The sequence below is a fragment of the Hypoxylon fragiforme genome (genome assembly GCF_022984875.1).
Source record: "Hypoxylon fragiforme strain CBS 206.31 chromosome Unknown GGS25scaffold_3, whole genome shotgun sequence".
NCBI lineage: Eukaryota > Fungi > Ascomycota > Sordariomycetes > Xylariales > Hypoxylaceae > Hypoxylon > Hypoxylon fragiforme.
Genome location: NW_026054758.1, coordinates 4,057,138 through 4,083,089, shown reverse-complemented (window position 1 = coordinate 4,083,089; position 25,952 = coordinate 4,057,138). Strand labels below are relative to the sequence as shown.

The 25,952-nt window shown below is 47.4% G+C and overlaps 11 protein-coding genes across 11 annotated transcripts; 8 read left to right on the top strand and 3 right to left on the bottom strand.

The window, feature by feature from the left end:
- Positions 1-754: 754 nt before the first annotated feature.
- Positions 755-2,679, bottom strand: GGS25DRAFT_208998 (uncharacterized protein). Its single transcript, XM_049256863.1, has 3 exons — positions 2,482-2,679; positions 1,276-2,423; positions 755-1,220 (listed from the first exon to the last, which is right to left on the bottom strand). Exon 2 carries the CDS (start codon positions 2,053-2,055, stop codon positions 1,372-1,374), a length of 684 nt encoding a protein of 227 aa, XP_049119529.1. The 5' UTR covers positions 2,056-2,423; positions 2,482-2,679; the 3' UTR covers positions 755-1,220; positions 1,276-1,371.
- On the top strand, positions 2,517-3,982 carry GGS25DRAFT_209080 (uncharacterized protein). Its single transcript, XM_049256864.1, has 2 exons — positions 2,517-2,667; positions 2,739-3,982. The coding sequence occupies exons 1-2, from the start codon at positions 2,660-2,662 to the stop codon at positions 3,865-3,867; spliced, it is 1,137 nt and encodes a 378-aa protein (XP_049119528.1). The 5' UTR covers positions 2,517-2,659; the 3' UTR covers positions 3,868-3,982.
- On the bottom strand, positions 3,982-5,163 carry GGS25DRAFT_209176 (uncharacterized protein). Its single transcript, XM_049256867.1, has one exon. The coding sequence runs from the start codon at positions 4,754-4,756 to the stop codon at positions 4,097-4,099; it is 660 nt and encodes a 219-aa protein (XP_049119527.1). The 5' UTR covers positions 4,757-5,163; the 3' UTR covers positions 3,982-4,096.
- A 1,715-nt stretch (positions 5,164-6,878) lies between these two features.
- On the top strand, positions 6,879-7,337 carry GGS25DRAFT_520067 (uncharacterized protein; the record flags this gene model as incomplete). The annotated part of the gene is made up of 2 exons (XM_049263828.1): positions 6,879-7,060; positions 7,217-7,337. 2 exons carry the CDS (start codon positions 6,879-6,881, stop codon positions 7,335-7,337), a joined length of 303 nt encoding a protein of 100 aa, XP_049119526.1.
- Positions 7,338-9,257: 1,920 nt separating this feature from the next.
- GGS25DRAFT_483956 (uncharacterized protein) lies at positions 9,258-13,860 on the top strand. Its single transcript, XM_049260412.1, has 8 exons — positions 9,258-9,851; positions 9,952-10,275; positions 10,357-11,585; positions 11,658-11,794; positions 11,855-12,165; positions 12,632-12,718; positions 12,953-13,115; positions 13,174-13,860. Exons 1-8 carry the CDS (start codon positions 9,804-9,806, stop codon positions 13,188-13,190), a joined length of 2,316 nt encoding a protein of 771 aa, XP_049119525.1. The 5' UTR covers positions 9,258-9,803; the 3' UTR covers positions 13,191-13,860.
- A 101-nt stretch (positions 13,861-13,961) lies between these two features.
- GGS25DRAFT_483948 (adenylate kinase cytosolic) lies at positions 13,962-16,299 on the bottom strand. Its single transcript, XM_049260411.1, has 5 exons — positions 16,267-16,299; positions 15,436-16,188; positions 15,290-15,342; positions 15,076-15,230; positions 13,962-15,014 (listed from the first exon to the last, which is right to left on the bottom strand). The coding sequence occupies exons 2-5, from the start codon at positions 15,581-15,583 to the stop codon at positions 14,558-14,560; spliced, it is 813 nt and encodes a 270-aa protein (XP_049119524.1). The 5' UTR covers positions 15,584-16,188; positions 16,267-16,299; the 3' UTR covers positions 13,962-14,557.
- A 970-nt stretch (positions 16,300-17,269) lies between these two features.
- Positions 17,270-19,028, top strand: GGS25DRAFT_483946 (26S proteasome regulatory subunit rpn-8). The gene is made up of 3 exons (XM_049260410.1): positions 17,270-17,718; positions 17,800-18,071; positions 18,136-19,028. The coding sequence occupies exons 1-3, from the start codon at positions 17,535-17,537 to the stop codon at positions 18,712-18,714; spliced, it is 1,035 nt and encodes a 344-aa protein (XP_049119523.1). The 5' UTR covers positions 17,270-17,534; the 3' UTR covers positions 18,715-19,028.
- A 196-nt stretch (positions 19,029-19,224) lies between these two features.
- Positions 19,225-20,612, top strand: GGS25DRAFT_483944 (uncharacterized protein). Its single transcript, XM_049260409.1, has one exon. It carries the CDS (start codon positions 19,285-19,287, stop codon positions 20,107-20,109), a length of 825 nt encoding a protein of 274 aa, XP_049119522.1. The 5' UTR covers positions 19,225-19,284; the 3' UTR covers positions 20,110-20,612.
- Positions 20,613-21,236: 624 nt separating this feature from the next.
- GGS25DRAFT_208783 (uncharacterized protein) lies at positions 21,237-21,914 on the top strand. The gene is made up of 2 exons (XM_049256862.1): positions 21,237-21,594; positions 21,681-21,914. The coding sequence occupies exons 1-2, from the start codon at positions 21,391-21,393 to the stop codon at positions 21,786-21,788; spliced, it is 312 nt and encodes a 103-aa protein (XP_049119521.1). The 5' UTR covers positions 21,237-21,390; the 3' UTR covers positions 21,789-21,914.
- Positions 21,915-22,210: 296 nt separating this feature from the next.
- GGS25DRAFT_483941 (uncharacterized protein) lies at positions 22,211-23,346 on the top strand. The gene is made up of 5 exons (XM_049260408.1): positions 22,211-22,229; positions 22,351-22,590; positions 22,652-22,683; positions 22,780-22,861; positions 22,952-23,346. Exons 2-5 carry the CDS (start codon positions 22,495-22,497, stop codon positions 22,976-22,978), a joined length of 237 nt encoding a protein of 78 aa, XP_049119520.1. The 5' UTR covers positions 22,211-22,229; positions 22,351-22,494; the 3' UTR covers positions 22,979-23,346.
- A 426-nt stretch (positions 23,347-23,772) lies between these two features.
- GGS25DRAFT_208675 (uncharacterized protein) lies at positions 23,773-25,916 on the top strand. The gene is made up of 5 exons (XM_049256861.1): positions 23,773-24,176; positions 24,260-24,287; positions 24,370-24,898; positions 24,954-25,369; positions 25,461-25,916. Exons 1-5 carry the CDS (start codon positions 23,983-23,985, stop codon positions 25,674-25,676), a joined length of 1,383 nt encoding a protein of 460 aa, XP_049119519.1. The 5' UTR covers positions 23,773-23,982; the 3' UTR covers positions 25,677-25,916.
- Positions 25,917-25,952: the final 36 nt, after the last annotated feature.

The following is a 25,952-nucleotide window of genomic DNA, read 5'->3' as shown; positions in this document are numbered from 1 at the left end:
ACACATGTCGTTTATTTTAACTTTTTAGCGGCCGATCGCTCTAGTTCCGGCAGCGTTCCTGGAATTTGGGATGGAGGTGTGGGCTTGCTTGCTGCCACGCGACATCTAGGGGGGCGTGGGAGGGAAATGCATGCGAGATCGATCGGATGCGCTTCCTTCTCCCTGCCATTTTCCTGCACACCCCCCCTCCTTTTCGCGTCTCATTTGTTTTTCCTTATTTTTGTGGTTCCTAAAAGCTGATGCGCATACCCCTGAAGGTTTTAATGTAAGTTTAGTGGGAAATACCGAAAAAAAAAAGAGAAGGGATCGGAGAAAGGCGGACACTGGTTTGACAGTTATGTGTGGGTGTCAGGGGCGGCAAATTAGACACCCATCCGCATCGCTGCTTTTATGGCCTGGCTGGAGTGGTACATGCTGGGTGGTGTGTGTGGATAGAGAATGGACGCATGTTCCGTCTCTGTTCCTGCATATTCCTGCTACCCACGCGAGCCGCTTAGCTAGACAGGCCTGTTTCACGAGGTTACGAGCTATGATTGGACGATCAAGGACGATCCGGGGGGCGTCATGGGCTAAAAGCACACCATCTTTTTATTTCTAGCAGGGTGTGTATGTCCCCGAGTGACGGGAATGACGCGCGTTTGACCAAGCCAGTAGCTCTTGCGGTTGGCACACCTGCAGCTAGGAGCAAGGGACTGGCTGGAGGTGTGGTGTGTGGAGAGTATGGTAAAACGATCGAGCTGCCTAGGGACACACTCGGGGGCGTGAAGACAACGAGGTACTCCTAGATAGATCACACACCACACCTTCCATTGCCTAGGTAGAGATGGGACAACGCTTATCCGCTTCAGGATGTGGATATTGCCATTTTGGGAATACGTTTGGCGGTAACCTAGGTAGTGGCTGGCCGGTTTTGACCAAGTAGTCTCTTTAGAGGGTCTTACTGGGTCAGCGTCCTGCTTCTCCTGAATATAGCAATACAGTGATTTCCCGTCTAGCGACCTGCCCTAATCAGTATTGTGTGTATGTATGTAGGTGTTGTATGTCTTAGACACTGTGGGCCATTGCCATGCGAGCTCCCATGAGCCAATAAAGTAGAGGGGAGTACGACAGCTCTATCATGTAAGACGCTAAGGTGAACCCATCTTAGACCGAGGGGGGTTCTGTCGTGTAGGCTGGGAGGTCGTCACGTGATGACGCGGTGCCCAAAGTTTGGTCAGGTGCTGAGCGTTGATTCAGCCAATGTCAAAGATGCTGGGGTGCTAGGTAGTGACATACAGGTGCAAAACGTAAGAGTTATGGTGTGCGGGTTATAACTGCTTTCCTTCTTCTTACTGTTGATTCATAATATGCGTATTGTACATCCATAGCAGCTTAACTCGACGGCGGCAGAGAACTTGCACCTGCTTGGGAAGGACGGCCCGCTTTCGCTTCTTCCCAAGTCATCCATTCGCCTTGTGCCTTTAAGCCCATCGATACCTCCAGCTGTTCCCAGGGATTGATATTCGAACTTGGGTCGTAGTAGTCTTCCCACCATATCCTTCCTGGTTCATGGCCACCCCGATTGTTGTGCCGGCCTCCGCGATTATTGCCTCTGCGATTATTGCCACCCCGACCGCCATTCAAAGAAGACGGCCGTGTAGGCAGAGGGTGACTGGGGATGTCCCCAACAATGTCATCGATTCGAGATTGCACCTTATCCACTGAACCGTCCATTGAAACTTTCCCAGGCAGGCGTAATGATTCCAGAGATTGTGGTTCCTGGCCCCCATGGCTATCTTTGATACCATCGCTTCCACTCCCGCCTGGGATGATGACGGCGTCTTCATCTGACTCGAGGTTAATCTCGTCCTGATTCGATGACCTAGTACCCAAAGGCGTAGTATTAGAGCCCGATGCGGCCTCCCGATAAGAGATGCCAGAAATAGTGTCCGAGTCAACCACAGCGTCAGCACGAGGATTGAACTTGCGGCGCTTGCTAGGATTATCCTGCGCACCGAAGCTTGAGAATCCCATGGCTTGAGCCATGGCGGCTGTCATGTCTTCATCGTCTTCCATGATGAATGTGGGTGATGTTCCGTTCTCAAAGGTGCCTTTACTGGTAGATTATGTATGATGGGATGAAAATGAGTTAAAATTGTTCAATTCTGTTGGGTTGCCTAAAGAGGAATAAAGATATTGATTAGAAGATCATATCCCAGTTATCCCGATTATGCCAGTTGATAATGTGGCAGAGATATTGAGAGGTTTCCCAAATGTCAAAATGCCTAGGTTAGTACTTAAGAAGGGTGTAGCGATGTAGCGATGACTTGGATCCAAAGAAAATAGTTTAGTTGAGATGAATTTGTTGTTTGACGAATGAGAAATGAGATACTACTAGTAGTAGAACGTCGGACCTCTTGGCAGTTGCCAAACACTGTCATTGCCTTTGCTCGTTAGATCCTTGCAATTTTTGCTGACTCATAATGACGGCACGGAACCTACCTAGGGTACACTGCGAAACTCGTTCAATTGTTGCTGCACCCCTCAGCAGTCTCTCTTTCCATAACCTCATCGTGGCGGTACTATGTAGGTATGCACCAGAATGGGCACTTCACAGCACCGAGTACTCAGCATATAGTATATAGTATTTAGCAGGATCAGCTTCATCTACAGATTCAAAATGCCTTTGTTAGTCACCCACCTACGATCTAATCCCAATCACCCCCATCCCGGAACATGCATTAACCTTCCAAATTTAGACACCTGCTGGGCAAGAAATCATGGAATGTCTACAACCCTAAAAACATCGAGCGCGTGAAGCAGGACGAAGCAGCAGCCAGGGCGCGGGAAGAAGCAGAAGAACAAAGACAGCAGGAAGTCGACGCCGAACGTCGTCTTGCGATTCTACGCGGCGAGGTTCCACCCCCATTACCCCCTCCGAGCGCCGACGACGACGAGACTCCTAAGCGGAAACGAGATCGTGACGACCCGGCACCATCCTCAAATCTCGGCAGAGAACGCAAGGAACCGAAAAGGCGGAAGCGCGCGGGAGAAGACGACACGGACTTGGAACTACGGCTTGCGCGCGAGCGAGTGGGACCTTCACAGGGCGCCAGCGCCAACGACGCGCTTGCGAGGAGTAAGAGCGATGCCCCGGTGGTAGACCATTCCGGTCACATCGACTTGTTCCCGGAAGAGCGGACCCGCGCACATTCCCACAAGAACGAGGAGGCAGAGCAAGAAGCCGCCAAGAAAAAGCGTGAATATGAAGACCAGTACACCATGCGCTTCTCGAATGCCGCAGGCAGAGGTGGACTAGACGGCCCCTGGTACGCGAAGGGCGGAGATATGAAAAGCGTTGTGGCCGAGAGCCTCGAAGCGCCGAGCAAGGACGTGTGGGGCAACGAGGATCCGCGGCGCAAGGAGAGAGAAGCCGCACGCGCTGTCGCTAATGATCCTTTGGCCATGATGAAACGGGGCGCCGCGAAGATACGGGAAGTCGAGAAGGAGAGACAGAAGCTCAACACAGACAGGGAACGAGAGCTCAAACAGCTCCGGAGGGAAGAGAAGAGACAGGAGAAGAAACAGGAGAAGAGGCGGAGACGAGAAGGTGGAACTAGCCGTGATGCCGATCTCGAGGGATTCAGTCTTGACGGCACCAGTTCAAGCCGCGCCGAGCAACAAGCTAAGAAAGACGACGATGGCGATCACCGTAAACGGCAACATGACCGCCAGTCCCGGGATGAAGGCAAACGAGCTCAAGCTCAAGACCACACTTCGGAGCATAGAGAGCATCGACATCGGCATCACGATGAACATCGAGACCGTGATAAGCGCCAGGGGTCCAAACACGACCGCCGGCGGGCAGGAAGGGCGGACAATTATTAACATCGCATCCCCATCGCTTCCATTAGTTAGTTATTAGTGCTTATATTAGATACCCCCCATGCTTTGTAGACGTGTTCGATGCTAATGTATTCATCCCGAGACGGATACTATTTGTACTACTACTACTTCTTGTCCTCTGTTGACTTCTGTATATCTCTATGGGTATCATTCTCTCCACGGCATGCTTGCTTGCTTGCTGCTATTTACGTGACCGACCGATCGACCACCACTATGCCCCCTCTTTCCAAGGCAAACTAATATCTACATCCTGCATCAGCTTCTCAACCAGCTCCACAACCTTCGGCGCATCCTTCAGACTCTTTAGTGCCGTTATAATTTCATCCGCAGTCTCTTTGCTCAGCCCTTCTTTGCGATCAGAGTAAATATCCACGCCCTCCTGCGTAAACAGCGTAGGTGCGAACCAGGTCACAGCCCAGCGCTCGACACCCTCACCCGCATTCCCCACCAGCGGCCGCTCGCCCCACCCCAAGACCTCCCAGTGACTGCTCGCAATAACCAGCAAGCCCTTCCCGCGCCACATCCAGGCGGCAGGGATCTTGGCATCGGGCCTCTCGATGCCCTCGACGCGCTTGACGCCGCCCTTGCCGCTCTTCTTCTCGTACTCGACTAGGTTGTCGTTGGCGACGGGCTTGACGTCTGGCTTGTACGGCTTGTAGGTTATGCGGACGTTGCGCGCGGAGCGCCACATCGAGAGGGTGGAGTGGGTGACGGCCCAGGTGCGCCAGAGCCATTCCAGGGGTGGGGAGATGAAGACTTCGCCGGTGGTGGTGGTGGGGGGTTGGGAGGGGTCGGCGACGTACTTGGAGGGCGGGCGGAGGCTGATTGAGGTGGGAGGTTTTACATCGTCGGTCTGGGTTGGCTCTGCCATTTTATGAATATTATCCGGTTTTGTAGCTCAGTAGGGAAACACGATTTGTTCAGGTTGGAATAGGAAAAGCAAAAAGTTTGATTAAGATCTTGTTAACTGATGGATCTGTAGTATGATAGCTATGTACAAAAGCAAAGACCAGGTCGAGGTTATTAGGAGGTAGATACGGACATCTGGAGCTTTTGGTTTATAGTTAGTTATTGTGTAGTTACTACTAGTAGTAATTGCATGATGTTGTCATACCCCTGCGCTCGGATACTTCTTATCCGGTGTACAAGGGGGCTGGTAAAGAAGTTGAGGCTGATTCATTAGTCATAGGAAATATCAATAGATCCAAGCTTGTCCACTAGGACGGTCCTAGAGATCATGAACTTGAAGACTGTTAGTTAAATAGAAGTGATAATGACGTATGAATTTACCGTCAGTTGAGTCTACGCTTAAGCGTGGACCAGAATTCCACCTTGAAGCTGGTGGTAGTAGCACTTATCAGCACGTGATCTTGTATAGGGGTGCTTGCCCAGACTTCATCTCGTACTACTGTATGTAGAACCAGTGCATACTCTGAGAGTCTTGACTAAACTATGCTTTCGTAATCTGGAAAGGCCCATTGCCTGCAAGAACTATGCTCCGACCACATATATTTGGACGTGATCTCTTTCCTGAGATGTTACCTTTGTCCTACTCTTTCGTTTAGCATAGCCGACCACAATTAAGGGGCCATCAGGATAGCAGAAAAGCAATCTTACTGCTTTATTATCAACTGATCTAGGGCCTGGCTTGGACTCAGTCAAGGGTCTGTCTTGGTGACCCGCGATCATTTAGCTGGAACAGAAAGCTATACGCGATGCAACTCTTGTGTTATGAGCTGGGCATCGTGGCAAGATGAGCGCATGTTCTGAGTCCGGTGCTACGGTGTGTGTCGACGGGGATGGATTGCAGCGCGCACATTGCAAGACAACACCATACGATTCACGTTTAGATTTCTATTCTCTGAGTATTGGTGAAGCTGACGTAGACGGAGAGAGTTTCCGGGTTGCTAGCGTCGAAAAGTCGATTCTAGGGTTTACAGAAATCAACCACCCGGAAGTGGCATTTCGGTCGGCACTGAAGTCGCTGGGGTAATATCGACTCGGATAGCAAGATTAGACACTATTGCGCAGTTGATGCCGGCTTACCGTATCGTTCAAATCTTATCACGGCTGGGGTTGGTACGGCCGTGGTGCACAGCTAACTTCGCAATTATCTTAGGTCATTGTGTCGAGCCATGGTTGATTAAATCATGGATGTATTACCTGTCGTATTGGTATACAACGGATGATTAATCATGGTTGTTGATTCAACGTAAGTAGCAAATAGATTTGGTTGACTCAATCTGAAATTGAGCGACGTCGGTAGAGATCATGTTGTTTTGGGGCTAATGTTTCTACTATGTACTTGTACAATGTGTAATGTTGTTCATGTTCAGGTGATCACATGTTTAACTCACAGGTTCAAATCCCGTTGTCTAACATACCTATGTAATCCATTGTTTAAAGTTGTTTAATGGGAATCTCCGGACTGCCATTTTAGATTGACTACGAGACACACATGCATAGTCATTGGTCAGTTTGTCTTTTAGATGCCCCACTACCTGCCTATCAGGGAATTGGCTACGCGATAAAGACTTGTTACCCCACCTGGCACTTCTTTTTGTACCTAAACTACGTACCTTCCCCTTTCTCGGCCGGGCCTCCAAGTGGCCCCATCCCACCCCAGCTTCTACTTATTAGTACCAGTATTACATACGAATTCTAGGCCACTAGTGTGTTTGTTCTTCACTATTAAGGTGATCGACACCAACTTTGAAGGTCAAACTGCCAAGTTCCATCATCGTTAGCATTCATCATTCATTTGGTTTCAACTCAGACTCCCATTTGATCCTCGACATATCCAAGCTTTGTGCGGAACACCTGGTTTTTTTGATCTGACAACTCTTTGTTTGTTCGTTACTACGCAACTCTCCATACCATCCAAACCTACCAACCGCCTTTTCAATACCAGATAATAGACTTCATTTGAAGCACCAACCTACGCCAATACATTTCTTCGTACTAGACTCGACAAGGCCTTTCAACTTCCCAAAATGCGCTTCTACTCAGCCATTGTCGCAGCGCTTGCTGTAGCTCAAGGCGTCTCCGCTGTCGATGTACAGAAGTCCGTGATCGTCAGCTTCCCCATGGACACCACAGACGATATTCTTAACCGCGCCAAGGATGATATCCGGAAGGCGGGGGGTATGATCACTCACGAGTATAAACTTATCAAGTACGCCATCATCTCCATCATTCATTCCCATCTTTTTCTTGTTTCCAATACGTCCTCTTCCCGTTACATATCATTGGGTCAATCTCCATGAATCAAAAAGACCTACGCTTCCAATGGTGTTACGTTGATGTAGACTAATAACGTTGCCTCAAACAGAGCCTTCGCCGCGAACGCACCGCAAAAGATCATCGAGACAGTAACAGCGTGGAGCGCAGAGTATCAGGGCACCATCGAAGAAGACCAGACAGTCCGAATCCTTAGCAGCAACGACAAGTAAATTGAAAAATATGGCTTAATTGCTCGCCTCGATGCGCTAAAACAGTCTTCCCATATACGTAATGAAGTAATGGTGAAGGCGCCGGACGACCTGCACGATACCCCCTCCGATCCCACGGACCTACAAGCAGGAAAGTTAGATAGGATGGCCTTAAAAGCAGAGATAGGTGGCCCGATATAAAAGTCCCCAGACGAAATGCATCGAATTATCGTACCAGGGGCTGAGGCTCTTTCTACTTTCGTATTTGCTTTAAAGGAACGGTATGGATTAGAGGTTTTTACTTGCGTTCTTAAGAAATATTATAATCATTCCAATACTTCTTGTTACGCCTATATGGTCTTGTTATTCTAGAATATTGTTGGATAGGCACGTAGTACGTAATCCGTAGGTTGCAATAAGCTCTTTATCTACGTACTCCTCCTAGCTGCCTAATACATACGCTACATACTAACTATGTTCCGATCTATGAGTATCTTTAGAATTGTTAAGGATCTATTGGATAAATATATAGTTAGGTGCTGGAGTAGACGACACCTACATGTAGGCTATTAACCTTGTCACATATGTAGGTAGGTGGCATCATTTACTGAGCCCTTTTCATACATGAGCAACTGTGTAACCCCTCAACCCCTATCCGAACGTTTTACATACACGTGATGAGGCAGGTGAACAACTGTAAGAGCCATAATTGCGCAAGAGGCGGTAGACCCAAATAAATCTAAAATGTGGTGAGAGAGAACCTTGAAGCCCTTCGTTCGGACCGTTCGGAAGTATTTGACCATTCGGATCAACTTTGCTACGTTGATTGAAATGGTAGGTTGGTAAAAAAGAATATCTGATTATGACATAATAGTCACTGGGTCAACTACATCAATGATAGACATAATTAGTAGTAGAATTCTAATACACAGTAGTTACTAGTTAATTATTAACTACCGCTCCATGATTTATTAGCAGAGCAATTGCTACCAAGTTCCAACTGCCTAGTAAGTAGTAACAGGTAATTTAAAACGCTGGCGTAAAGTCTGATCGTGTTACATCGTTGCCAATGTGGGGCTGATCACAACTTGAAACAAAAGTCGATGATAAACTGCGACGGTGCGCAAATCCTTAGAAATACACGTGTTGAGAAAATCGAAATAACAAAACTGACGTGAACATTGTTTCAACTTACCATTCAGCCTATTGTACTCGAAAGAAAAAAGGAACTCTTTCATCATGCTGTGCAGTGGAAGGTTGCTTTGTAGTTGACTTCAAGATAACTACAAAGCAAACACAGTAAGTAAAATAACAAACTGCCAGCCTTAATACGGTGTACCTATCAACAACTAGGTACCTACTACTAGGTAGTAACCTTACTACATAGGTTCAATGTTAATAACTATTATTGGGAGACAGCCTCAGACAGGAGCATCTACATACCCATGTGCAGACTAGACTAGGAAGTAGTTATTCTGTCAACGGAAATATATTATTCTCGATTATTCGGTGCTTCCATTTTACATACTTCCGTAACTACTGGGTATTGCATCTTGGATTATCAATCGTTAAACAAAGGACCATCGGATGATCTGGATCAGCGGATTGCGAAGCCGAGTTAATGATGGCTTTATGTACATATGTGTGTAGGATCAAAGATACCTGTAGTAAACTTTACATGCACTCTGTCAGTCTGGTACCTTACATGTTGACGAAATTGGCTTGTCGAGTCGATGCGGATTTAGGTGTATTGAAGCATGGAGTACCCTTGTTCATCCCTTCCAATCCCTGCCAATGCGCCCTGTAAGATGCACATGCAGGCACCAAAAGAGGGTCTTCGTCCCCCTTTGGGGTCTTTAATCGATATGAGGACTCCACTGGGGCTCGTACCGCCTGACCCAAAGACGATAGGTATTTGCACTAGATACCCTAGACAGTAACCTCAATTATTAGGCCTCTTATTAGGTATGTACCTCTTCCTCCATCTTCAATACACCTCCAGCCTTCATCAGCTCTGCTGTCTTTGAACTCAACCTTGGAAGAGAACAACAATTCTCCTTCAGAACTGAAAGAGTGTTCCGGGAACACAAACAATGTGCTTTATCTTCATTTAAACAACCGCATTCTTCTGGACAATGAATCATTTTGTTCTTTTATAGTGCTACCGTGCATGTCAAGATCCTAATCTTACATCTTCCCAGTCATCCTCGATCACGGAATCCAAACCAACCTGCCTAAAGTTTTTGACAAACTTGGGTCAGCTTTTTCACCTTTTTTTTTTCTCTGTTTGTTGAGCAAAACTACTTCTGCACCCAAGAGTTATACTCTTTCCTTGCGTGCCGTACTCTCTTGTACGAACTGACCGGCGCAGCTAGCTGCCCTCAATTTAACACGAGTCGAGTTCTGATTCACAGGCCTCCTTTAATCCTAATACGATACAGAAGACGGGCGGAAGTGCATAATTCCTCGTAATAACAAGTCGCCGAGATGTTCCCCTCCATCACACAAGCGACACAAGTGACCCTGCTTGAATGGGTACGTAATATATCCTCCATACCTTCCCTTCCCTTCCCTTTACATTCCTTTATCATGTCTTAAATTGTAGATCAACAGCTAACCTGTGCTACTCTGATAGGCTGACTCTATGCTTGTGCAACTACTGCCTGGACGCAATCCGGAATTGAGAGCAAAGAAGCCCGAACATCTCTTCGACGGCGCCGTTTTCTCTGCCCTACTCGAAATCTTAGATACCGAATACAACCCCTCAAGATTTCAACAGAGCCATGCCGCATTCTCTACTGATGGCGATGTATCCCAAGGCAGACGGCGAAACCTGCATATCATTCATATGGGCTTGAAAGACTTCGCGCGGCGGCATTGCTCCAAAATCGAGCCCTTGATTAACCAAGTTGATTTCCAAGCGCTGGGCAAAGAACCTACCAAAGCGGGCATGTCTGAGGTAAACAGCCCTACCTCGCCGTCGTTTAAAGCTGAGCCTCGGAAAATTCAGCAGTCCAAAGCTAAGATTGAATTTATCCAGATCTTGGTACTATTTGTATCAGCTGCTTGCTTCCGCGAAGATGATAATACGCAGTACATCACTCTAGTCACTGAGTTAGGACCAAAGCTTCAGCAGGGTATCTTCCAGATCCTCAAGGAAGTTAATCATAGGCTTGGACAGGTAGGCGGAGCTGGTGATGGCGATCTTGAGCCAGGTCGGACCGCCGGCGACCTTGAAGATGAGCTTGCCCAAGAAGCAGCGCTGGCCGAATTACAACGCGAAGCAGATGAAGCAAAAAGACAAGCAAGCGGCTTGAAACTGCGGTTGGACCGACTCCAGGATAATTACGACGAGCTTTTAAGGAAACACGAGGAGCTTCAGGAACAAAACCAGCAACTACACAAGCAGATTGAGTCGGAAGTTGGTAACTTCGATAAACACCGACTTCAGCGTCAACTGAAAGAAAATGAGACTCTCATCGCAAACCTGGAAAACGAGAGGAACTACCTAGCTGAAGAAAAAGAGCGACTTCTAAAGGACAAGGCTCGCCTTGAAGTAGTGGCGCAGAAGGCCGAGTTGCTAGCCGACGAAAACCAAGAACTCCGTTCCAAAAACGAGGATCTTTCCAAAAAGGCTAACATGGCTGACAACTTACGAAAGAAGCTAGAGTCGCTGAAGACGATAGAAGTCGACCTCAAGGCACTCCAAAGCGAAAGGGTCGACGCAACGAAACTTATGGAGCAACTCAGCAATGCCACGATAAGGAATGAAACACTAAAACGAGAAACAGAAGCATATGCTACCAAGATGCAGGGATACGAAATCGATATCGCCAATTTTAACAACCAAAAGACGATGTACACTGCCGAGATTGCTGAATTGAGACTGCGTCTGGAGGAGCTACATTCCCGCAGCCAGATAGACGAAGGGGTTGTACGAGAGCTTCAGGAGAAGGTCCTGATGCTTGATCCCTCGACTACCCCGACTACGCCCATAGGCCCCCGCCCGACTACCCTCGAAGACGAACTGAACGAGTCTAGCAGTGCCGTTTCGATGAGAAACCTCGAATTGCAGCGTCTTCAAGCGGAGAATGCTGTCCTTAAGAGCAGCATTGGCACAGAAACAGAGAAAGGACAACTTATTCACGAGATGGAGGACATTCGCAACTCTCGCGATGCTCTCCAGGCGAGGTATAACGATATACTCGAGAAGTTCACAGTCGGACAACATCAACTGGATGCACTTATCCAGAACATGGGTAAAGACGGGTTAGTGCAGGCTCTTCAAGCTTGTTATGATCTAGCTCCGGGCACAAAGTGGCTGATGTCAAACTATTTCAGAGACGAGGCATTTTCCAACCTGCGAACACAGGTCCTCGCCGAACAGAACCGTACGAAGCAACTCGAGAGGCAGCTCTCAGCGATCAATGAAGAGCTGGCTGATAAGGAGAGGGCTTTATTAGAGGCGCGGGGTGATTGTAAGATCATCTTTAAGGACTATGTTTTATACGGACAAGGTGCTGACTCTCCGGAACAAGTGAACGCTGTTGAAAAATCGAGCCTTGATGCCCTTGCAGAGCTAAAGAAAACCGATGGCATGCTTGCTGTGTCTCTTCGTGCGGAGCTCGAATTAGAGAGGAAGAGGCATAAGGGGCTAAGAGAAGAGTTTGAAAACCAGCGAACGCAGCTACTGACAGCATTTATCGAGAAAGATCAGCTCCGGCGCGAAGCGGAAGCGGCGAACCGAGAACTACAGAGAGCTGCAGATGGACTAACCGTCAGCACGGACAGCGTCAAACAGTCCGAGAAAATGGAGAAGCTCCGAGGGCGCTACAAGCAACTGTCACTGGTGAGTAGCGAACTTCAAAGTTTCTTCCAAGTCATTCGCGATAACGATGACGACAACGATATGAGGGATGTCACCAAGGTTGAAGTCAAGCGCCAATCTATTTGGCAAGCCATCAGTCCTTGGTTTGGGAGAAAACCCTCACGACCTGAGAGTACTATCTACACCTATCAACCAAATCGAGACGGCCCAACTAGCACACCTGATTATCCTATGTCGGCGTCAATGGTTCCTCGCAGCGATGGCAGTCATGTATATGCAAATGTCAGCGTTCAAGCGAGTGCTTCCGCATCTATCCCACGAGGCAATACGGATTTCAAACTGTCACTTCCCCCTAATAAATCGCCCTCGCAGCAAAGGTGACAAATCTCAGCCAAGTGACTGGGGCTACTTGGCATATCTATGCTTCAACTATCGTGTTCAAAGTCGTTTTGAAACCACGTATGCTAATAACGTGTTTCACTTGCAGCAATACGAACAATCAGAGTCTAAGAATCGCGAACTTGAGCGAACCCTGAAAGCCGTTCGTGCCGGAGTAGAGGCTGGTGCTCAGAAGGTACGTCAAATCCAAGTCTACCTTCAACATGGTGATCTGCTCGCAGACCCAGCCGAAGTCTTCTTCACGCATATAAATTGGTTGGACGAGAGTTATGCAATATGTTATTTCCATTTATTACTATTTTTATTACCATCATGTTTTGCGTCTTCATGTATATCAACTACTGTGACCAATGGGTTCCCTCTATGTGAATATGGATTATGCTTTTGAATTTCTAACAGAAAACGTCAGGCGCAAACCGATCAAATAATCAAAAACTTGCAACGCGAAAATGCGATGATTACCACAGCGTGGTACGATCTAACCAGCAGATTGCAGAGCAACCACGTCGTGCTACAAAGGCGGCAGGATGTCCCTAAGAGCTGGCTGAACAAGCAGAGACAGATGGTGAATGGTGAGTAACTTCGGCGTATCTTCTTGTAGATACCTATATTTACTAAAACATCGCATAGCCACACCTCGAAAGTAAAGATTTTTTGGGGTACGACACAATATTAGCACAATGATGCTTGATGAACGAAACTAGTTACTCCCTTTATTCTTAACTTTCTCTGGCAGCGCCAGGCCCTTAATGGCATGTTCAAGCTTGGACATGCGCCACAGCAGCTTGATGCTCCCCCTATTCTCCTTTCTGTCTCTTCAACCCACATGACATTTTTCTTTTTTAACTTGGCTCTCTTATATCTCATGTCTAGAAATTGGAATGATTGATATCCATCCCCCCCTCCCTAAGATCGAGCATTTTTCTTTATATAGGGTAGTTGGTGGACGGGGGCCTCGGTGAAATTACTTAGGTATCGAATCCATTGAGCATAGCGTGGCATGCGGTTGGCAGGCACATTGTTCATCTTTTTCTTCCACCCGTGTGAGTGCGGGTATATAATATCCGCCGTTTTTGATATAGGTTAGGTAGTTAGCTAGCTGGTATAGGTAGTTGCACGGTGGAAAGGAGGGCTCGCGAGAATCGAAACTCCTACGACGTATCTTTTTGGGGGTTGTGTTTGTGAATAATATTTGATATGTATGTTGTCACGTAGGTTGTAGGTAACGATCACCAAGTATCAATGTGGTTGGATAGGTACATAGGTAATGAATGCGATTCAAGTCTTACTTTATTACGATGAATGATTCGTAATCACGATTCGTTGGTTGGTTGGTTGGTTGGTTGGTTGGTACGAGAAGGTATAACTACTAGGTATCTTACAACGTGTCTAGGTTACTAGGTACCTAGTAACTGAAGAAGACAGGAAGCCCTCACGCAAGATTATGAGACAGAAGAATATACCAGACCTCACAAAGAGAATCAGGCTTCATTCAGTGTCTTACTTCTTTCTACTAAACGTACCATGACGAGAAGGTCACAACAAGACATATTCGTAGCAAGTCAAAAGATCGCTCCATGAGCATCAACGAAGGAATGATTACGAGATCCATCCATATGTTCGAAAAGGCTGAATTAATGACACAGTACATGCAGGTCGTGCGTATGATACAAAGTCGCGTTCAGTCCCATGCGTCGTTGCCCTCTTTTTTTTATTCATTTCATTTCAACCCGCCCCCCTTTTTTCTCATCATCACTTCCATTGCTCCAGGTATCGTAAAAGCTTCTCCAAATACCCTTTCCCTACCGCATCGCATCGCATCGCATCACACTGCGTCGCATTGGATTGGATTACAAGATTAGGTAAGCATCCTTGCTACACAAATCGTGCGATGCCCTGCTCATTGGTATAAACCCTCCGTATTTGTACCAAATTTCCGTCCACTTAGAGATAGGTTGTTAAAAACCAGGCTGGGTGTTGAAAGTTAAAGACAGTGACAGTGGCGACTACAGGGTTATTGACGGGTTAGCTTGCTTAAGAGGCCACCACTGGTTTTGGAGCTTTGGCTGTTGTCAAAAATCTTTAGCAAGCTGGACCAGACTTGGCCGGGTTCTTGGCTAGCGTCAATGCCCTTCCAGATGCCAGTGTTCTTGTAGTAACCGACGACAGGGGCAGTCTGGGCGTGGTACGTAACCAGACGCTTCTTCAACGCATCAGCGTTGTCATCGGAGCGTTGGATCAGGGGTTCGCCAGTAATGTCGTCCTTCATGGCGTTCTTTGGTGGGTTGAAGATACTGTGGTAGCTTCGACCGGAAGCAGGGTGGACTAAGCGACCAGTGATCCGTGCGACAAGCAGAGCGTCGTCAATCTGTAGCTCCACGGCGTGTTGGAGCTTTTGGTTCTTATCCGCAAGCATCTTGTCGAGCGATTCGGCCTGGGCTACGGTACGAGGGAAGCCATCGAGAATGAAACTAGGTCATTGTTAGATTTGTTCCAGTCTCCCAACAAATATCATGCATGTGAGAAGCATACCCGCCCTTGCATTCTTTATTATTGTCCAATTCCTCCCGAATCATGCCGATAACAATGTCATCGCTAACCAGGCCACCAGCGTCCATAATCTTCTTTGCTTCTCGACCAAGAGTGGTCTTCTTGGCGACTTGGGATCGGAGCATATCACCTGTGGCCTAGCGATGATCGTTAGTAATTGAAGTTGGTATTTGTTTGCGGAAATCGTCTAGTTTACCAAATGGCAGCATGCGAACTTTTCTTTTATCTTGGGTGCCTGGGTTCCCTTTCCTATAAATCGCAAAATGGTAAGCAAGTCGGCGCGACTCTCGTCTTAAGGGGGGGGGAGGTTCGGTCCCATATAGCGGGATTTTCGCAACATACCAGCTCCTGGAGGCCCCATAAGAATCATGCGCACACTCTCTGAAGTTATACTCTCGCCAGATTGTCGTTGCTCCAGACGTCTTACACGATCCTCCAGCCCGGACACTACGTCCTGCAGCTTCTTCATCTCATTGTCAATAACGCCCATTTTTGCAACAGCCACTAGAGATCAATTGAGCCAGACCAATGCAAGGAAAGAAAGAGGGCAAAAGCGACAGGTAACGTAGAGAAGAGAAGAGAAGAGAATATAAAATTGCAAGGAGGGGAGAGGGTAAAAAAGACGCAAAGGGTCACGAAGGAGGGGAGAGGAGAGCAGAGCAGAGCAGCTGAGTGAGGGAGAAGAAGAAGAAGCGTAGTAAGTAAAAGTAGTAAAAGTAAAGGTGTAAGTTCAATCGTACCTAGTAGCCGGAAACTCGGTGGATAAGATATGGATGTAAGTACTATAGTACTACTATACCTAGTAAGTATTACTGCATAGGGTATAGGGTACCTTATCATCTGGCGACGTCGGGGCTCGGGGAATTCTTTTTTACAGGTGCTTGCTTCGTGCTTGCTTCAAGGGTCCCTCTATTGCGACAAGGGAGAAAAGGGTACAGACTCTACAGAGTAACTGTGTAGTTAGTTACTAGGTAAAAATGTTGCAAGCCCCCCCCTGGAACCTAGGAACAATTGGGGCTCACCAATGGCTATTATTTTAGGGGCATGTGCCATTGATGATGCGGGTTTGGTGTCAGTGCTAGGTACCTAATACCACTATCAATGTAGGTACAATACATCGTCAACGGTACGCACATGCAGCGGCCTCGTGCTTTCAATTCTTGAGGTACATACATCCATACTACTAACCTAGGTAGGTACCTAGTAGTAATGACGAGCCGAAAGCTACTACTTGCCTAGGCACAGGCACAACCTCGCAGCACCTAGCCTATATGGGTTGGATATATGCAACTTGAAAAGAACAAATGGAAAGAGTATATTACTAACGGTTAGTTAGTACCACGTAGTAGCTTCAACCAAGGCTTCCAATTCAAGGCTTATGAATGTACCTCCCCACGCCAACGGTCAAGTGTCTTCTTGGGGCTCGGTTATATTTCTATAAGCTTGCCACCTTTACCAAACATTCCGTTGGGCCGCCGAGGTCAACAATATTGATATATTCTATCTTGATATACCCCCATATTGTCTACCAATCTCAATCTCATCATTGTCCTTTTCAAAAGTGAGATCATGCTTACCGTACTTTAACTAGCTACACAAACATCTCAGTTCAACGGCGCAAGTGTATGCACCTAACTTAATCTACCTAAGGTTAGTAAGGCGAATGATAGTCAAGCTCAACTCCGGCCGAAAACTCGGGCAAGCGGATAAAATAAGATAACTACGCATTACCTTGGACGTTTTGAACATCAACGATCATAGCCTTGCGTCCGACTTGGTAGCTGATCTTCTCCTTTCACCTAGCCTACATACTAACATAGGTACATACATATAGTTATATGTATGTATATAGAAAGGTGCAAGGTCACTAGTACCCGTAGGCCCATCTCACCCTATTGACCCGCAAAATTCCATGCAGACGGTTGAATGCAAGTGTTGACTAACGTGCTACGAAATAACGAAATAAGCAGATGGACGATGAAGACATCAACGATTAAAGTAGGTAACCTTAATGTCCTGTCATCAGCCACACCATTATTACATAATTGAAGTAACCCCGTCGTGCAATTAAGAATTACATCAGCTATCGGGATCGCTTGGTGGTCCGTGCACTATACTACACGGTACTAGATACATAGTGCACTGGCAAGTTGCAACACCTCTGAAAACGCTAAGCCCGATCAAGCACTAAGCTCAAGTTGGGTTGGCTGGAGATTTCGTAAGGAAGGCAGAAGGCAGCCTCACACATACGCATACGACAGCCTTCTCAATTACTGCCAGTGGACTTGCCTGAACTGTTTGTAACTTTAAACTTCTAACCTTGCAAATTCGTCATTATCGTCGCAAAGCATTCTGTCGTTTTATTTTAGATCCCACTTCTTACTTTCTACTTCCCATTTCCCATTTCCCACATTCTACACCTCACAATCAGCCCGCCCACAATGCCTGCTACAACGGCAGAGACCCTCTCGTTCGTCAACAAAAATGTGACCGTCGCTCCCCTCGTCCTTCTCTCCGTCGTAGACCATTTCAACCGTGTCGCCAAGGGTACAAGAAAGCGCGTGGTGGGCGTGTTGTTGGGTCAAAATGACGGGAAGAATGTTCGTGTGTCGAACAGCTTCGCAGGTTAGTTGCATTTGCAAGCATATCGTTCTCTCAAATTCAGTCTAATCAGCATCACTAACCCCAATCACTCACCTAATTTAGTTCCGTTCGAGGAAGACAACGATGATCCGTCCGTCTGGTTCTTAGACCACAATTACGTCGAGAACATGAACGACATGTTCAAGAAGGTCAACGCCCGGGAGAAGTTAATAGGCTGGTATCACTCCGGACCTAAGCTGCGCGCATCCGATCTCGAGATCAACGAACTCTTCAAGAGATACACAGCAAATCCATTACTCGTCATTATCGATGTCCAACCGAAGGAGTCTGGCGTTCCCACAGATGCTTACTTCGCAGTAGAGGAGATCAAGGACGTACGTAGCTCTCCACTAGCTCTACAAGTTACTTGTGGGATATGCTAATACGAATCATGGATAGGATGGCACGACTACCACCAAGACCTTTGTACACACCCCTTCCACTATTGAGGCCGAAGAGGCCGAAGAGATTGGTGTTGAGCATTTGCTTCGAGATATTAGAGATGTGGCTATCGGCACACTGTCGACGCGCATTACGAACCAGTTACAGTCTCTACAAGGACTACACCTCCGATTACGCGATATTCAAACCTACCTCCAGAAGGTCCAGGATGGCAAGCTACCGGTAAACCATGCAGTCTTAGGCAACCTCCAGGATATCTTCAATCTCTTACCGAACCTCTCGACTCCCAAGCCAGGCGTTGAAGGAAAGGGTAGCCAAACGGGAGAGCTATCCTACGCGATGAGTGTCAAGACGAATGATCAGCTGCTAGCTATCTACCTGAGCAGTCTGATCCGCGCTATCACGGCCTTCCACGACCTTATCGAGAACAAGATCCAGAACCGGCAACAACAGGAGGAGAAGGAGGCCAAGGAGGAGGCTGCGGCGGTAGGCAAGGATGACAAGGACAAGAAAGAGAACGGCGTCAACGGTGCAGAGCCGACGGAAAAGAGCAGTGAAAAGGAAAAGAAGAAATAGAGCGGTTTATGATGATTACCTACCGGTACCTAGGTACCGACCTAGTATACAGGACGGCTATCAAGTCGCGACCCCTGTATAACTATGCTGGCTTCAGGAGGAATGAGCCATATTCTGAGGTCAGGAGTGCCCTCAGGAGTGCCCACGTACATGATAAAGCATAGAGTTTTAGTCAGGGGTAGAACCCCTTTGAAAGGCACAAATTACCCCAGGAGAGTGCTTGGGCAAGCCTGGTATGATTGATTACATGATGCTATGTTTTCCTATGTGATTTGTCAAAAGATATAATCCGTAGTCAAGTCGGCTTCTTTTAAACGTCCAATCTGTATCTCGTAAGCTATCGCCCAACATGTGCCACAGACTACATACATATAGTACATACATATAGAGGACTGGAGAGCTGCTTCCCCTATTTGATATGTCTGCTCTTTCCCTCTTAGCTGCAGCCAATACAGTATATTTATACAGTATAACACTGTAACTTCTACTCTTTCATCCTCTCATTTCTTGCCTCATCTCCATCATCCTCTCATTCACATCATCACATCCAAACAACCAAACACTGAAATAATGACCTCATCCATACCAAACCCACGACAGTTTCTCACATCTCTGATAGATAATCTCACTTCCATACCTCCTCCAACAGCCGTCACAACGTCTACCTCATCTACCTCATCTGCATCTGCTCGTGCGTCTAACCCCCTTAAACTTATCCCGCCCTCATGCCGTCCTCTCCTCACCACACTATATGCGCTATACCCCTTGACTCTCCTCCCCGCTCTAGACCTCCTAGATAGACGTCTGGTGACTCGGGTTATCGTCACACCTCCTCCTCATTCCCAACAAAACACTTTAACGCAAGACCCAAGTAAAGGAGCTCCCGGCAAAGGCCAACAGACACCAGATGCAAAACCATCAGTTTTCTACCTAGTCCGCTCGGTGCAACCCACACACCCACGCCGACACCACCGCCACGACTCTGCCTCGTCGCGGCCAGGTATCTCTTATGTGGTGCGCACCCAGTCCTGGAATTGCTCATGCGCTGCCTTTGCCTTTGCCGCGTTTCCAAGGGAAGAATCGCAATCACAATCACAACCGCAACAGCAGCAACAGCATGGCTACACCATCAACCCACCCTTTCCTCCCCTTTTCCCCACAGACAGGGACGCGGAAGAAGAAGATCACCTATTTGAAAATGGGGGAGGAGATGGGTGGGAGTTTGGAGCCCTCAGCCTTGACGGCATAGAGGGCTCTGATATTGCAGGGGTGCCGTGCTGCAAGCACTTGCTTGCGTGCGTGTTGGCTGAGCGGTGGAGCGGCGTGTTGGGCGTGTATGTTGATGAGAGGATCGTGGGGAGGGAGGAAGCGGCGGGGCTAGTTGCCGATATTTGAGTTTTCGAATGCCTTGGAAAGAATTCTTTGCTTGTATTAGCATAGTTCGTTGTTGGAGGATTAGTCTGTCGCTCACAGGACATATCTAGGTTAGTACGCCTAAGTCACGCTACCAAATAGGAGCTCGTTATGATCACCAAATCTAAGAAGGGAGGAAAATAAAACATCTAGTCAGGCAACATAATCAAAGCTACTGAACATCCTCGGTGTCGTATAACCATTCTCTGTCATAACCTTGGAGGTTTACGAATTGGAAGGATGCTATTGATTAATGTCTAGGTAGTGTTACTTTTCCGAGTATAGGGGCATGAATTCAACCAAGTATAGGCCGTTGCTCAGAAGGAGTTTCTTCGTCTGTTGGCTCGACTACTGGGTCTCTGCGTATATATCTCAAACACTTAGCAATTATACTAGTGGTGTACCTTCCGATCTTCATTTATATCACTTCCCCTAGTCAGTACTGAAGCCGTGACGTTTCTGTAGCTATATAAATACTCAATGGATATCTTTGTGTGATGGGAATCTAGATAGGGGCGAGCAATGGGGCTCATCTACGTGAACAAGTAGGACTCGCTTTCTCTGCTGCGTATCTGATGCGGCTCTAACAAGGTACTGTGAGATGAATTCTTCATGCCGTATCAAAGAATAGGAAAGCTGATGGATTATGGGAAAGAACGATAGTACATTACTTGAGCACAGTCATCCCTCCGTACTAATTGCTATGTAAGATGTCCAGGGGTATTGAGCTGTTTGTCCTCAAATCGTGACTCAGGCATCATGATATTCCAGTCATCTCCAACGCTCCTGCCGTCAAATAACTTTATATATCCGGCACGGTACTGGCTCCGCCAATGATAAAGGCCGCTGAGTGATTTTTCTGAGTTCCTGCCGGCGGAAGGTGCGCGTTGAGAGGGTTAACAAACTGGAGGCGTGCCTTAGGTACCCTAGGTGCCTTGCAAACAATAGACGCATATACGAGCACCCGCGACTTCCTAAGGCATCTCCATCGTGTGCCTGACTGTACAGTGAACAATCAAGCCTCAGGCATGAGTTCTATCCTCAGGCACGCTGTTTGCTCCCAAGTATCGGCTCCTGGAGTGGGGACTGGGAAAACTATATAAATACCTACCTCACACCCTTTGGAACTCTCTCCCACGCAACCTTTCCATACGCAAACTCACACACTCGCAAGCCAATCTCTTCGAGTATCATTGATATTCCAACAAATCAATCAAACACTTTCAACACCATTCAAACGACAAAGTCTCAGCACTAGTCAAAATGCACTTCCTTTCGAGCACCCGTCTCATTGGAGGCATGCTTGCTGCATCCCTCGCAATCCTTGCCGGCGCTGAGCCCATCCCAGTCCCCACTGATGTCGGCTCTGTCAAGACTGACCAGTACGCCTACTTTTGCTGCCAGGTCGACTGTGTTCTCTGCCAGAACACCGACTGCAGCGGTGGCAAGGCCTGTACCAACAAGAGTGTAAGTTGAACCTTTCTTTCTCATCCATCACTACCTATCCAAGGTAGAAGTGACCTAATTGACTTGCCCTGCTAACACATCTACAGTTCAACACCTGCTGCGAGACTAACCTCAAGGAGGTTGCGGAGAACGAGACTCTGCACTTCAACGCCAACGGCCAGCAGGTCCTCTTCGTCAGCCCTGCTGCCGCTTAGATCCGAGGGACACGGAACCTAGAGGAGGAGAAGGATACTAGGGAGGAGGTGTCTTTGCGGTGACTTTGCGACGCATGGAGTCGCGGATATGATAAAATAGGTAGCTTCATTCAAGTTCTTCTACCTACATAAGGGTTCTTGATCTCTTCCATCTTGCAGTGATTGTTTCTTTGAAGATGAAATGTGGTGTAGCATCGTGATATCGATGCTCCTGACTACATGATGGATACATGTAGTACTACTAGGTACCTACTAGGTACATATACTACCTACTAGGTACCTAGTACTAGGTATAATGTTGATGATAGTGGCATGCACAGTTGAAGTTAATTCAGGCATGTGACCCCTCCATTGGGGATCTGCTTCGTTTTGCCACGAGAAAGTTGCAACATTGAGTTGCATTATGCAGGGTGGACACCAAGGTTGGCCCAAGCTCCCGAGGTACGTATGTACAACATGTAGGTACGAAGGCGGCAGCTAATGTCGATTGGTGGAGTGGCCCAACTTACATACACCTAGACCCATATTAATATCTTATGCAACTAGTTACTAACTTATGTAGTTACTCTGTAATTGCATAGTTTGTCTTGACTTCATCATAATAAACAAAAACGACTTACATACATACATCGCGACGCCATCTTGATCACATCACACTACACCAAAAATTATTTTTTATGATTCTTCTTGAATCCACCACTTCAAAATGGCCCCGGGCCAAAAGATGTACCCAAGGGCGACGGTGAAGAAGATCGTGAAGGCGCATTCAAAATGCAATGTCAGCAAAAACGTCGATGTCATGGTATGTAAACCTATCCTACCACCGTTCTCGACAACCATCTAACCCCACATACCACCAACAGATGTTTCTCGACTATGTGCTCTTCATGCAAACGTAAGAGATCTGCTTCTTTCATGAGACTATTGAGTCTTATTATCCAGGTACCTAAGTAAGGGGGCAAGCAAGGCTGACAAGATCATATGAAAACAGGCTTATGAAGGAGTCAGCTATTGACGCGAAGCAAGCTGGAGAAAGGGGCATTAGCGCTAGGAGTGTCAAGAAGGCTACCGCGGTAGGGATATTCTTTTTTTTTTTTTTCTTTTTTTTTCTTTCAGATCTTCCCGATGTATTATTTAGCTACTGAATGCTAACTGTTGGACAGGATACTCTGGCCAAGTTTAAGGGATAAAGTAGTGAGAGCCTCCCGACTACCAATTATCGTACACTGCATACGTACATATTATCGCAAAGATTGAACTTTATAATGTCAATAAGTCACTGGGCCTATCAGCACGCAGTGGGCATATTAGGTAAATAGCTATAAAAGCATGCAATGCACGCCAAGCATGGATCAATGTCTTCGAGTTCAAATGTGAGCTGGTGCATACATCCATGATATGTACTAAGGGTTCTTAGGGTTTCGCTGCGTTTCCCTGGACACTATAGATATAAGTACATACATAGGACAAGCACCCACATACATACCTAGGAGTGTACAATACAATACAATACAACCTTGAATACAATAACAATACATATAGCTGAATGCCAGTGAATTGGGGGCGGATGAGGGGAGGGTGAGGGTGAGGGGGACGTTAGGGCCTAAAAGGGTTTAAAAAGGGCTTAAAAAGGGCTTAAAAAGTAAGGGCATCTTAGATTCAACGGGTGGACCCGAAAGTTGAAGGTCAAATGGCAAGCATAGGTCGCACTTGCAGAAAAATGACAGCAATAATCCACTTTGGTTTTCCAAGACTCCAGAGTCCAAAAAACTAGAATGGATGCCTTAGAACCCTAGAACCTTAGAACCTTAGCACCTGAGGACCTTACCCAGTACAATACATCAACTATTATTTTTATTTTACCTTACATGCAACCTACATATCCCACCTTTTCCACAATACAACACAAAAACCACCTACGTAACCTAGAACAACCTAAATACCATCCAACCAATATTATTGTGCAAGAACTCTTGCTTCCTCCTATTATTATTTTTACTTACCTATAGCTATTACTTCATACCTCTTCTTTAGCTACCTAACAAACCACCAGTCCTGCACCTCGCACAATTCGAGCAAACGAATACCGACGAAAAAAAAAAAGTGACGAAAAAAAACCCCCACCATCTATCTCATCCCACCAAAAAAACCACACGTTCATACATCTTCAAACAACAATCATACATCTTTCAGCATGTCTTCCGCATCTGTTCAAAACCCACCGGTTCAGACTGAATCTAAGACTGCTAAGAAGAAGAAGGCCAGACTCGAGCGAACCGAATCTCCTGCACCCTCTGCCTTGTCTATAGCTGAGAAGCCTATTTCTCTCTCTGCTCAAGATGGACAGGACGATAGCTCCGAGAGTCCATATGTGCGCGAACTTCAGAAGTCAGTCCACCCTCGCTACCTACCTAGCTACCTACTAGGTAAGTACCATCTAGTGTTCTCTTCGTTACTAACACCACTGCTAGGAACATTCGTAATATCAACAAGAAAATTGTAAGCTGTTGGTTGCGCCACATTGCAACCCAATCTTTCACGAAATGTGTACCCTTGTATCTAACTATATCTATCTCTAAAGACCAATGCCTCTAAAACCGATGGTATAATCGACCAGCATAAGGGAAAGTCTCTGGAAGAGCTTGTCGAAGCTAAGATTATCAACCCCGACCAGCGCGCCCAGCGCCTTAAGAAACCCCACCTAGAAGCCCAACTTGCTCAGTTGGAGGAGCAGCTGGCTCAGTATAAGAAGGTGGAAGAGGACTACCGATCCCGCGCCGCCGCTGAGAAGGCTACCATCACGAAGACTCTGACCGACCAGTACGAGAAGGAAAAGGCCGATGCGATCAACGAAATCAAGGCACAGGCCGAGGCTGAGGCTGTGACTGTGCAACATGATAGTCTACTAGTCTTGTCACAGTTTCTCCGACTGGCTGCGGCTCGACGATCAGAAGAGTTTGATCAGGCTGCAGACGAGAATAGGGCTATAGAGGGTGTTCTATTGAGTGTCTACAAGGGAGACGAGCCGGCCGTCTCTACTATGTTGAAACTCATCGAAGGCTCCGAAGACAAGACGTTCAGTATTGATGGAGATGAGCTTCAGACTTCATGTACGTTGCTGTATGAGATGATGTTTGCTACCTTTTCATTCTAACCATTTCACAGTTGCCCAGGTCCGGGCTCTCTCCCAGGAGGTTTTGGTGGACCAGTACGATCAGATCGAGCAGGCAGACGCACCGGAGACTGCGGAAGTGAACGGAACCGACCCTACCGTTGCCTATGCTGGCCTTACTGAGATCGATTACTCTGACACTCCAGCCCCGTTGACCAATGGCCATGCTGAAGCTGGAACCGGCTCGGGCCTTACTGACAATGCGGATGTCACGGATAGCGCTGCTAATGCGGCAGCTGAATCCCAGTGGGATGCTAGCAATGACCTAAGCGCCTCTCCTTCTCAAGAAGAGTGGGTCAAGGTCCCGCGAGACCCTACCGAGACCGAGACTGGCTTAACGGCCACTCCCGCCGCTGCCAGTAACGTCCAGTCTTGGGCTGATGAGCAGCCTGAAAACCCCCCCACGGAGGTGAGTGGATACTAACCCAGTGCACCATACCCTGTATCAGTTGCTTGAAGGGGCTATGCTTCCAGAGAGGATGTTGTTAACTTTCGGGTAGAATCAGGCCCCTGCTCAAGCTCATGACGGATTTCATCAAGTCCAACGTAACCGACCCCAGCGCGGCGACCGGGAAGGAGGTTGGAGAGGACGCGGCCGAGGAGAGTACCGTGGTTACCGAGGTCACCACGGCGAGGGACGTGGAAGAGGTCGCGGACGTGGTCGGGGTGGATCGGGCGGCGCGCGTGGAGGAAGACCGCGCAATGAAGAATCGTAGAGGATTCGAGCCCGCGTCAGTTCCCGTCGATCTTATTGCCGCCTCTCGCGGGATCCCCTCTTGGCTCGACAATCATGGCGCTGACACTCACCCACTTGCCTCATTTCCATCGACTACATCTGGATACCCCCTAACCAATAGGTAGGGTAGTTGGGCATGAAGGGGGAGGTACAACCTCTTATAACGGCACTGGGATTTAGTTCGTCCTAGTGTACGTGTGTATTCATGAACGAAATTCAATCACAACGCAAAACGGAAAATAAGGGCATTACAAGG